This window comes from Xenopus laevis, chromosome 5L (genome assembly GCF_017654675.1).
Source record: "Xenopus laevis strain J_2021 chromosome 5L, Xenopus_laevis_v10.1, whole genome shotgun sequence".
Classification (NCBI taxonomy): Eukaryota; Metazoa; Chordata; class Amphibia; order Anura; family Pipidae; genus Xenopus; species Xenopus laevis.
In genome coordinates, this window is record NC_054379.1 from 45,573,698 (window position 1) to 45,587,024 (window position 13,327).

Below are 13,327 nucleotides of genomic sequence, written 5' to 3' on the forward strand. Positions count from 1 at the left end.
ACTGACCACATAATGACTATTCACTTGGTGCTGCGGCTGACTTTAGTACACGGTACTACACAGATATAACACGCCATCCTCCTCCCTGCTCCAGCAGCCTGCTGCTCTCGACTCTTCTCCTCCCACAGCAATACTGACAGACCACTCCCGCCCTCCCCCAAATCACACATCAGCTGCTCTCCGTCTCCACTCGCAGGACTTGCGCTGGCACTAACCACTCCAGAGGGCGGGGGAGAGAAAGGTTTAGAGAAAGGAGATCTGGGAGGGACTGGAGGGCTGAACAGGAGTTGTGAAGGGAAGGCGACAAAATCAAAGGCAGAGCGGAGGCAGTGAAGGTTGGGGGAGGCGGAGAACAGGCTGGGAATAAAGGGAAGGAGGAGACGGAAAGATCAGAAGGGATACACTTCATATTGGATACGGATCTGCTCGCTCACAGAAAAGAATAAGAACAAAGCTAATCTGCTGGCTGCTGCAGCTGGGACCGAAGGCTGCTGGGAGTCTGTGTCAGTGTCTGAGCGTTTCGGGTAGTGACACGTTTGTTCCCCGGATCTGGGAGGTGGGTATTGGGGTACTGTGCCTTTGCTGGGTCTGGCCATGTGATTGGCTCTCGGCAAATCAGATGTTTATGTGCTGCTCGCTTTACAAAGGTACTGGAAGGGAATTGGCATAACATGCTGCCTTTTGATGGCTTAGAGCTGTGTTTAGGGAGTGGGGTACGGAACGCATTTTAGGACATCTTGCAGCGAAATACATGTCCTTCATGCGATATCCTATGGCCAGTGGGACCAGTCAGTATCGTGCTGGGGATTTTTATTGTACATGAAATTGGCACTGTCATATGGGTATTTACGGTACCATAGTGATTGTGATATACGGTACCAACAAGTTTCTGATAGGAGGAAAGTGGTGCGTGTTGGGCTTTTGATTTGCTGCCTGGAACCTGGGTGTGAGAGCTCTGGGACTGAGGACTTGGCCAATGGGTATTGGGATACTGCCAACTAACTGGGCACTGGCAGTGATGAGTATTGATGAAGCTTAGAGCAATTTTAAAGGGCCAGTGGATTATATATTATGGGTGGTACTGCCATAAGAGATCAGGAAGATGGGTATTTTTGGGGTACAGTCACTTTGCTGCCTGCACTGGGTGCTCAGTAATAAGGCACTGGAGTACTGACTGTCAGTTGACTGTTGGAAAACGGGTTGCCAACCTTTGAGTTAACAATATGTTTGCAGCCTCACCGATCATTCATTTTTTTTTAGATGGGGTCAGTGACCCTCATTTGAAAGCTGGAAAGAGTCAGTAGAAAAAGACAAATAATTACAAAAACTATAAAAAAAAAAATAATGAAGACCAGTAGGAAAGTTGCTTAGAATTGACCATTCTATAATGTTCTAAAAGTCAACTTAAGGTGAACCACATTAGAACTGAGAGTTTTTAAAAGGTGGTTGTCGCTGTGATTCTATTGACCCGTTTATTGAGAGCTGCTGGCTTTTGGAGGGTCTTTGTTTAGGGATCTAAGCTACGGGGGCACTGCCCTTTGCCAGGCATGTAAATAAAGGCCCAACAGCTGTGTGTTGTGATACTGACAAATTGCAGTGTAGTTCAGCGCATGTAGCAGTAATGTCAGATGAGTTTGCCCTGATGTATTTTAAGGAGCCAGTGTTACATTTTGTTACTGTGCCAGTGTTCCTCTGAACATCAGTGATATTGAACTTGTGCCCCTATTAGTGATTGTTCCCGTGCCAATGGCAGCATCCCCTAACTGTCCCTCCTTTAGAGGCAAATAGTTTAATCCCATACAGTAGAAACATAGGATGAGATATGACATGCATTAAAGAGATATTGCTTTAACAGTCCTTTCTGATTGCCTAGGTGACTATAACTGTTATTTTACCAATAACTTTTGTCTTATTCATTAAATCCCACTGCTTTCAAATCACTCGCAGCTTCTCCATTCTCTGTGCTTACACGTTACCCTTGCATGACTCAAATTCCTCCAACCAAATGTTGGCGCTTGAGTGGACAGGAACACATGCGTTCAAGCAGCTAGTTAATGTTTTAAATGTAACTGGTATGCAAAAGGTATTTCATAATATTTAAATTATTATCTTTATATCCCCAGTAGGGAAGATAAATCCAACTTTATTTTTTTTTTGCTTTTTACCGATGTGCGGTGGGTGACTGTCATCCTAATCTTTGTAATAATTGCTATTTAAGGTGATATCACTGACTATTTCCCGCACTGCTGGTTCTTACTCCTGTAACAATGTAGCAGCTGATCAACAGACCTAGAGGAGAACTGGATTCTGCTACGTCGTTTCAAGAGTCAGAACCAGAAAAGAGAAAGGGTTACAGAAATACTGTTTTCAGTGGCATTACATTTACAAATAACCTAAAACCATTGAAATGGTTTAATGAATGTATATTGGGAAGTTGCTTATAATTAGGGATGCACCGAATTTGGGATTCGGCTAGATCTGAGCAGGGTTCAGATTTGGCCTTATCAAAATTGAACCCTTAAAACCACATGAATTAAGGTTGCTTGATTAAAAGGATCAAAAAATTTACCGCAAGTGAACTATCTTCCCCCCCCTTCCATTCCCTAATTTACATATGCAAATTAGGGTAGAGAAGCAGAGGGTCATGTTGTCTCTAGTGTAGCCTAGTACAATTCATGCAGCGCTCCATTTCTTTGCATTGAACTGACAGTTGTAAATGGCACCCTGTAACTCCAAAGGAGGCTGATTACACATGGATACCAACAAATCACGATACCCTGGTGGATTTATAGGTTTCATACACATAAAAAAGGAATATGACCCTTCTGTTGTTTTCACCCTATCTGGCCAAACACATTGTGTTTCCCTCGTATTCTGCTGAGTTGGTGGAATTTCATTGCTTGTTTACTGTGCCTTTCTTTGATGTCTGCAGGGTTACAGAGTAGGGTCTTGTTCTTGGCTTTTGGGACAGTTATATGATAGTAGATGTGGGGATATGATTTATTACTGTTTATTCCAAAGTTTGCAGGGTATGCAAACTAGTCAAATTTTAAAGGCAAATAAAAACAGCCAAATGTATTCAATGACACAGGACCCAATCCTAAGTGATATTTGCTCTTTAAGTCCCCTATTAAAATTTGCCAATTATATGCAAAAAATTTTTGGCTACATTTTTGTTTTTATGCATGTGAATGGGAGCTGCCATATTAAAGGGTCAGTATACACCCCTTTTCAACATCAGCTGACTGAATAGGGCTTTTACTGAACATACTTTTTGCCTATTAAATAAATAATAATGAAATAAATAAATATCTATGGTTTCTGTTATTTCTAGCATTAAACAAGAATATGAAAGCAATTTATTTTTTTTAAGTCCTGTCCCTTCTGGTCTCAGAGAACTTCAAAGAGCTGATAAAACATATTCCCAGCCCCCTTAGGGTAAGGGCACACGCAAAGATTCAGGGAGATTTAGTCGCCCATCGACAAATCGCCTTTTCTTTGGGCGACTAATCTCTCCTAAAAGCCTTTGTAACGGCCCATCCCTAATAAGCAGCTGAAAGGCTGTTTGTTTGTTTAAAGGTAGATTGGGAGCCCTGAACAAATTGCCCTGTTTAAAAAGTATGGAGAGGTGTGTTCAGTGAATATAACCCAACTTTTAAATGAGTGCTTTATAATGGCAAAAACGTAGGAAAATATGGACTATTTTATGTTAAAATAATAGGCAGAATGTAATTTCAAGTCGTCGTATTTGATGTGCTCATTTTTAGCAAAGGTGTTTTTAGGTGAATATTGTCCCTTTAATTATATTAACAAATGTTTTATGTAGAGGCTGAGTACTTTTTTTTTTTTTGCACTATTTATAAATATTTTAGTATTTTCTACTGCATACTTGGTAAGTACATTGTTACCAGAGACCTTGGTATCTATTAGAGTTTTTCCCACTGAGACGCTGCTCTGCATATGGAACTCTGTGGTCCCTACACACCAACCACCTGGTATTGGTTTTGTTACTGATTTCATCATGAAAAGCACGGGCCTGTACTATGGTCGAGTCTTAAAGGAGAAGGAAACCTACCAAATCAGTTTATTGCCAATAGATTAGTCACAATAGTGCAAGCTATAACACTATATTCATTCTGCAGAATGTAAACAGCTCTAGAAGCTCTCTCTGTTAGTTTAGGATAGCAGCTGCCATATTAGCTTGGTGTGACATCATCTCCTGCCTGAGTCTCTCCCTGCTCGCTCATAGCTTTGGGCTCAGATTACAGCAGGGAGGGGAAGAGAGGAGCAAACCGATCATGCTCAAGCCCTGCCCATGAGGTTTATACTGAAAACAGGAAGTCTGATACAGAAACTCATGTGTACACAATAGAAGGAAAGAAAAGCTGTGTTTATTTAGACAGAGAGAGCATCATTACTTTGAGAGTTTATTGGTGTATTTATATAGACCTTTCTAATAAAGCTTACTTAGTTTTAGCCTCTCCTCCTTCAAGTCCTTTGGAGATCATGGTCAATGATTGAATCACCCCGGGTGACCCAATCAGAAAGAGATATGCTCGAGATTTTTATGTTTATAGCCAGCTTTACTGTCTGACTAAACACATTGTGATACAGTACTTCCCCGCTGGTGAGCTGGGCATCACAGGGGAATCATATATAGCTTGTGATTCCCTTTCACTAAAATGAGGAGTACCATCTTTTTGCAGTAGTGATGTCAAGGCCGACCCGATACCCACAGGTTTTTTCCGCATACAATCGTGGGGTCGCGGTCCGGTTTGGACTGAGCTCTTCCTTCCGCTCTCCACAACCTTATTGTGCCGGCTTCCACCTCCTGTCAGTGGTTTTCATAGATGGCCCCGCCCTTCCATGACATCATTGTGGGACAGGGGCTGGTCTATAAACGTGGAGGCGTGCCGGGTTAGGGTCGGGTGTGGGTGGTTGAGGGGCAGGTTAGGGTCTGATGCAGGTGGTTGAGGGTCGGGTGCAGGTTGAATTTTTCTCGACCCACACATCACTATTTTACATCTATTTCTCATAGGAAGAAAAGTCAAGCCACCCTAACAGGCATTTGGCCTGGAGTACTATCTTGTTCTTGATACTTGGTACCCTGAATCTGGTTTGGAAAGTTCTACAGTATCTTCTGTCTGTCAATGTAACTACATTTTTATTGATTTTTGCAGATATTTGAGGATTTTCTTTGTGTGACCATTAGTAGTTGAAAGTGCCGTGTTCAAACAGCAAGAGATGAGTGGATCACACACTGCTATAGCCCCGTTAGCACCTTGTATGGAGGGTCTTCCACCACTGCCAAAAAGCCTCAGTGGACTTCTTAATTCTAGTGGAGGATCTGGCTGGAGGGACCTGGAAAGAGTCTATGCTCAGAAGTCTCGTATCCAGGATGACTTAAGCCGTGGTGGCACAAGTGGTAGTGTCCAAGCTCATCCTAAACCTCCAAATCTGGATGCAGCTCTGGCACTCCTCAGGAAAGAGATGGTGAGTCTTATCCAACCTAGCATATGTGCTGTCAAGATTTCCTCGTAGTAGGACATATACACCCGGAAAAGTAATATGTGCCACAAACATTGAATTATACTACATGTACACAAACTATTTTTTTGTCAAACATGAAATTGCTTCAGAATATTTATTTTGTTTTATGTGATTCATTCCGTTAAGTATCCAAGGTTTAGTTGTTCCTTAGCAGATTTACATTACTGGTAGGCAGGGTAAGGTGATTATGGGACAAGATATACTGTACTATTTTAGACATGAAGTGATTGGGATTACAGTAAGGTTATGTGTGCAGAATAAATACATTGCCTCCTAAATTCCATGTCACATACTGTAATTAGTGAGTAGTTTGTTCTGGAACGCTGGTGACACATAAAAATGTAGGCCATTAGACTCCTAGTGCTGTTTTACAGCCTAATTAAATACAAAGCTCTTCCTAATGTACTTTATTTTTACATTTTTTTTTAAATATTATGATATTTGCTATTATCCTGGGGCAAATTGTCGTTCTCTTTGCACAGCTCCCTAACTGCCAAATTAGTTTATACAATAAAAGGTTTGTGATAAACATATAAAATATAATTTTTTCTAAGGGGATACTATCATAGGGAGACCTAAAGGGAAAATATACCTCTCCTTGGCATGAGCTCATTCATTTGGGCTCTGATTTTTCAAATATAAATAAATATTTTTTTTTCTGCACATACATATCTGATATCTGATGCCATAGATTGAAAGGAAACCATGCTAGTTTGCCTGTGCTGCGCTGACCAGTTCCCAGCGCCCCCTTAGGCTCACAGAGTGATCCGACCTCTCCCTCAATTTGTTCTTATGAGTAACGTGGCTTTCTTTCAATTTGCGGAATACAGCCTAACTGAATAATCACATGTGAATAATGGGTTTTTTTCCCTTTTAATCAGATTTTTCTCCTCTCATACAATGACCCTTTTTTAAAAAATAAATAGTGTAATTGTTATTTTTACCTTTATAACTTATGCTAATGAAACATTTGGTGCTTTTTCTGCCAGCAGAGAAAAAACAAATCCGCTCTGAACCCATGAGGGAGTATTACTGGTTGCAATGGCATATTCCAGTGAGAACATGGGGTGGATTTTGACCAGAAAATGCACACTTCAGCGTTTTCTGTACAAAATCCACCTGCTGTACATTCTGGTCAGTCCACGTGCACTTCAGAGTGCATTGGCATTTATTCCACTCCCATGTGTGCCATTAGACTTGTAGTGCCAGGGCTCATGTGTAGAAGCAGATATAAAATAGGTGAAAAAATCTAGATTGAAATAAAGATGCTTTGTTTATTTCCATTACACTTAAACATGGTAACTTTAAGGGGGAGTAGTTCACCTTTTAGTATGTTATAGAATGGCAAATTCTTAGCAACTTTTCAATTGGTCTTCATTTGTTATAGTTTTTTTGCCCTTTTCTGACTCATTCCAGCTTTTTAAACAGGGGGGGTTTAATTGAACCTTTCTACTTTTCAGCGAGGCTAAAATATTATTGTTACTTTGTATTACTTATCTTTCTTTCAGGCCTCTCCTATTCATTTTCCATTCTCTCTTGCACACTAGTGATGTGCGGGTCAGGTTTTTCCCGACCCTAACCCGCCCTCCCTCAGCCCGCACCCGACTTCCGGCGTCCTTTTATAGATTCATGCTGACACGCCCTGCCGATGACATCACAAAAGGGGTGGGACGAGAAGGTGCGCGGCTATGGAGTTGGAAGCTTGCATTTGAATGTGGCGGGCTGGAAGAGCTCAATCCGCACCACCACTATGCCAAGAATGTCGGGCCGAACCCGCGAGTATGGTGCTAGCCCGCACATCACTAATGCACACCCACTCCCTGGTTGCTAGGGTAATTTGGACTCTAGCAAGCAGATAGCTGCTGAAATTTTAAACTAAAAAGCTGCTGAACAAAAAAACTGAATGTCAAAAACCAAACATAATAATAAAAAAAAAATGAAGGCCAATTTCAAATTGGCCCAAAATATCACTCTCTGCTCATACTAAAAGTTAATTTTAAGGTGAACAACCTCTTTAAGGCTAAAGGATATTCCTGCAATTTTCATAATACTACATTGTCCCAGTAGTCAGACTTTCTATCTGAAATTCATTATTTAAACCTTTTCGGGATTTAGAAACTTAATGAATAACTTGCTTAGCAAGGCAGAGTAAATCTATAATACATTTAAAATATATAATTTTATCATTTTATATCATCACCAATTAAGAATGAAATGGAAATATTTTGAATTGAGAAACTCTAAGTTGCCAGCTATTGCTGATACTGTATGTAAGTGTTTCCATTATAGGTCAGCTGGATCTGGAGCGGCAAATTTGATTTAACCCTTGAAAATAAACTCTTTAGAGCTATGGCCATTTATTTGCTTCTGTGCTTAACCTCCATACTTCCCATGCAGTATGGTGTTAAAATGATTATCTCTCTTTATACATTTATTACAGTGTTTGACTTTAAAAGTGATAATCTAGAACAAATCATTGCTCTGTACCAATGTGCTACTCAGCGGGAAGAGGCATACAGAACATTAATTGTTGTCAGTATAATACTCCCTTAAATAGGGTATTTCTGTTTCTTCCCTGGAGACTGTTTATGAGGCCGGTATCATAGCACCCAGAGTTCCCACCATAATTCTGAATTTAGGTGTGTCTCCCTCTGAGCACTGAGCACAGTATGTTGAATACTTTGACCTACAAACCTAGGATATCCTTAAATACATGCCCTAATTGTTTCCCTGCATCCTTCTTGCTTAGATAAATACAAGGATATGGCCAACTATTGTCAGTCTTCAAGAGCATTTCTTTATAAGCCATTCAAAGGATAATCGTATGAGAACAAGCCAGCCCTTTTCTTGTCTTTCTTTTTTCTTGAAATTGCCTGCAAATTTCATTTTACTTTGCAGGAAGCCAGTTTTTGAGAGACCGCGGGTAAATGGGCAATTTACCTTGAAATTAAATCTAGAATACTATAGACTGCAGCATTCTAAGACAATCTGCAATTAGACTTCATTTTTATTTTTGTAGTTATTTAAATATTTCAATGTTTAATTCTGGATCTCTCTGGCTTGCAATATAAATTGCTGCCTGGTTGCTAATGCTTTATTACCATACCAACCGAATTAATAAGAAAAAACATTAAGATTAAAAAAAAAAAATAAGCTGTTTAAATTAAAGGCAACAATAACACCTGACCCTCAAGGTCTATCTATTTCAAATATGGATTGCAGTAATATACAGTAGAACCCCCATACATTTTTCAAGGGACTAGAAATAAATGGTGTAAAATCCAGGAAAATGTAAAATCAGGGAAATGTATTATGCAAATATATAGGTGGGACCACAAAACAACAATGTAAAATGAGGGAAAACTTAAAATCAGGGGATGTAAAATTGAGGTTTCACTATATACAGATTACAATACAGGTATGGGACCTGTTATCCAAAATTCTCGGGACCTGGGGTATTCCAGATAATGGATCTCGCCGTAATTTGGATCTTAATACCTAAAATCTACTAGAAAATCATTTAAACATTAAATAAACCCAACAGGCTGGTTTTGCTTCTAATAAGGATTGAATTTATCTTAATTTGGATCAAGTACAAGGTACTGTTTTATTATTAAAGAGAAAAAGGAAATCATTTTTAAAAATTTGGATTATGTGGATGAAATGGGGTCTATAGGAGACGGTCTTTCCATACTTCTGGGCTTTCTGGATAACGGAACGGGTTTCTAGAAAACAGATCCCATACCTGTAATAATCTTGCTAACTATCCTGCTACAATCACAGATCAGGCAAGTATCATTCTGCCTTCTGTGCAGAGTAAAGTTGGCCAGTATGTTTTGTTCAAAAATCAACTCAATAGGAAAGTGAAGTAAACATACTGATGTTGATGTATTTGTTTGTATTCTGTTTTGAAGGTTGGACTTCGGCAGCTGGATATGTCTCTCCTGTGTCAGTTGTATTCCCTGTATGAGTCCATTCAGGAATATAAAGGTGCTTGCCAGGCTGCATCCAGTGCTGACTGTACCTATGCAATGGAGAATGGGTTTTTTGATGAGGAAGAGGAGTATTACCAAGAAGCTGGATCCCTTCATAAGATCGGGAGGGAAAACTCCGAAGGAACCGTATCGCCCATTTCCAACGAGGACTGGATACTAGAAAATATTTAACTCCTCAAATACACTGATGGATGGAGCCAAGAAATTCTATTATCGGTGCTGAAACAATTTACTCTCCTTGCTTTCCAGGCAACTTTATAGGAACGGGACATCTGCAGGCATGTTTATGGAGAGGTCTCTCATGGCCGCCCGGCCTGTTAGCATTGCTACAATCTAGTTAAAAGAAACTTTCAAATCAAGTGCCTTTTAACATCCAGATAGCACTTACTTGTTTTAATTGTAGGGGAAAGTATTTTCCAGAACACCACATTTCATGTTTCTAGAAATGTTGCTCCTTGTTGGGGGGGGAAAAGATCTACTTTGTCTTTCACCAGAACATTTGAAGTCGCAGCCATAAATCACCTCTAAGAGCTTACAAGGTTACAGTACAGGTAGTTTGACTACAATTCCTACGCGCAAAACGTATTTATGTGCACAGAAATTTTAGAGCTCAGACTGTGGCAAGATCTTTTTTTTTTCACTGTTTGATAAATATGCCACTTTGTCTCCTCCTTCCTGATTTTCAATACACACTTTCTAAGCAGCTCTATCATTATGGTACAAATGTTTATTATATGTATGCGTGCTGTTATAATTTACAGATATGATTTTTCCTTATATGATGTTTCCTTTTATTGCTAGGAAATATATGGGGTTTTTTTATGTCTTGCCCTAAAGAGGGCAAAATCTGAAAGTAAATTCACATTCCTGTTTGTAGGACTACCGTTAAAACAAATCACCAGTTTAATGAGAAGCCTCTATATCAGTGATCCCCAACCAGTAGCTCGTGAGCAACATTTTGCTCCCCAACCCCTTTGATGTTGTACTCAGTAGCCTCAAACAGATGCTTATTTTTGAATTCCAGGCTTGTTTAGGTTGTATAAAAACCAGATGTACTGTGCCAGTTTACACAGGACTACCAAAAAGCCAACCAATCACATCCCTTATTTGGCACCACCCAGGAACATTTTTCATGCTTGTGTTGCTCCCCAACTCTTTTTACATCTGATTGTTGCTCACGGGTGAAAAAGGTTGGGGACCCCTGCTCTATATAATGAGCTTGTCCTTCTCACAAAGCCTAATGAGAGCTCCAGCTGGGGGAAGGAATGGAACTGTTTATACAAAGGACTTCTGATCTGTTTTGATTGCGCTCCTATGAACCAGAAGACAAATGCAACTTTACTTACAGTTTCAACTTTTAGGGTTTACTGCCCTTTAAACACCTGCAAATATTATACATTTTGTATGGTAGATAGGGATGGGCGAATTTGACCCGTTTCGTTTCACCAAAAATTCGCCGCCGGCGAAATGTCGCCGACGCCCATTAAAGTCTATGGGCGTCAAAACAGTTTTGTCGCGCTGCAAATTTTGTTTGACGCGCGTCTTTTTATTTTGACGCACACCGCCCTATAAGTCTATGGGCGTCATTTTTTCAGCGAAACAAGGCGAAAAAATATGCCCATCCCTAATGGTAGACACTTTATGTAGGTTTATAGTAGAAAGTTATAAATGATTTTACAGATTAGTATGTACTTGATCATGTTATATTTAATTGCCTATATCAAGCAGTTAATGGTCTCGGACAATATGTTAAGAAGGAACAGGGCTATGAACCAAGCACAAGCCTGCTGAAAATCACCCCACGTACCTGCAACATTCCCTTTGCCAAGGGAATAGACCGTTTACTGGAGTATTCTGCCCCACCCCCATCTTTATAGTGACAGCTCTTTCCTATAAAGAAGTACTCTCTGATGCTATATACCATATAAATCATTGATGCATTCAGGCTGCAGAACTTGGGTTTTACAGAAATTATTGATTTGCCCTGCCATACCCCTTAAATGGCAATGGGCTGAAATATTGCACATACCATATTTCACATGGTACGCAACTGGGGCCCTTCAATGACATGATAAAATGGAATTAGCCCCCCAGAGGACTAGCTCCTGCCATGTACAAATACTTAATAAAAAGTTATGCAAACAAGAACCATTCTAAGCAACTTTTCAACTGGTCTATGAAAAAATAAAAAAAGACCAAGACCAATTGCAAATTCTTACAATACTGCTGCATCCAATTAAAGTTATTTTTAGGATGAACTACACCTGGAACTTTTATTTGACTTGCAAATACATTCAGTATGAAGTATTTATATTCCCCTAGAAAGGCATGTCATGCTAATGGCTCAGGGCTAGTCTAATCTTTAGAATAGGGTCATTTAAACCTTATTAAAGGCAACCAAACCTGTTCTTTGGCCTAGAAATTGCTGTTATGTAATGACATTACAGATTATTTTAGATACTGTACATTACAAGAGATCTCTTTCTGAGATAGGGAAGGATCCTCAGTTGATAAACAACTTTTGGATATTGGCAGCCAGTTTTGCCCCTAAACTTATATGAAATGTTTATGCTACAGACATCTAGTAGGATAAGGAAGGGTTCATATCCCCTTGCTGAGCAGTGTGGATTGATTTCAATTCCTTGGAGCCGCATCTGTAGAGCATATGTGTATGCTCACCACAGTTCATTTATTCAGTGTGATATGTGTAACCTTGCTTATATTTGGAAATATGTTTTACCTCTGCCAGTATTTTATTTTATAATGTTTGACACTTTAAAGGAAATCCATATGCTGCTTGTTTTTTTGTTTTTTTAATGCACTTTTCTTGGAACATTCTCCTGTGCCAGCGCAGAGCACTCCGACTCCACAATTATCACTTTTTTTTTACCTAGAACTGTAAGTTACAATTGTACATTCTCTGCTGCATTGCAGTGACATTGCCAGGCAGAATTATAAAGGGGGAATAAACATACACCCAAACTGTCGGGAAGACGTCATTCATTTCACAAATAGTTTTCATGACCTTTTTGATTTTAGTTCAAGATATAAATGGTTTATGAGTGTGTCCCCTCAACCCATACTTTTTCGTGCTGCAAACAACTCAAACATGCTGTGTGTGTATTACTGCAATTTGCTGGAATCTCACAGTGTGTGTGTTTAGAAAGAGAAGAGAGATAAGAGAAAAAATTTAGGATGAGGGACTCAACTATTTGTCGGTAGCAGATTCATAAAACATCCAATAGAGTTTAGTAGATCTGGTTCACCCTTGAAGACGTCAGAGTCAAAATTTACCAATAAACTTTTTTTGTATTTTATGCATTATGTTTATATTTATTAAGAAGCCATCGTTGTCACCAATAAAATAGAGAAAAAGCAAGTAAAATGTTTGGACTTTATTTCATATATAAGCTCTTTGTATTGTAATGGTTTTAACCTTTTTTTGTATTCTGAAATCTCTGATGAGCTGATTGGCTACAGTTTGATTATAAAAGCTGGTCATACATGGTCTGATAATCACCTACCTATTTATCGCACCCCTGAGCAAGTGGGCAGTTCGTTGACCCATGTGGTGCCAAAACCACATGCGACTGCTGCAGCTTGGAAACCAATGTAGTTCTGCATGGGATGGATTCTTTGAGCTGGTTCTCAAAAAATTATGCTAAGAGGCCACCTTGGGATCTTCTACAAAGGTTAGGACTCCTCGGGGCAGATTTACATATGGTCGAATATCGAGGGTTAATTAACCCTCGATATTTGACTGCCAATTTTAATCCATCGAT

General features: G+C 39.6%; 1 protein-coding gene across 1 annotated transcript; it reads left to right on the forward strand.

The window, feature by feature from the left end:
- Positions 1 to 209: 209 nt before the first annotated feature.
- Positions 210 to 11,114, forward strand: fam89a.L (family with sequence similarity 89 member A L homeolog). Its single transcript, NM_001127825.1, is given in 3 exon segments — positions 210 to 556; positions 5,181 to 5,493; positions 9,465 to 11,114. Coding segments are annotated over 2 exon segments (501 nt in total). The 5' UTR covers positions 210 to 556; positions 5,181 to 5,244; the 3' UTR covers positions 9,717 to 11,114.
- Positions 11,115 to 13,327: the final 2,213 nt, after the last annotated feature.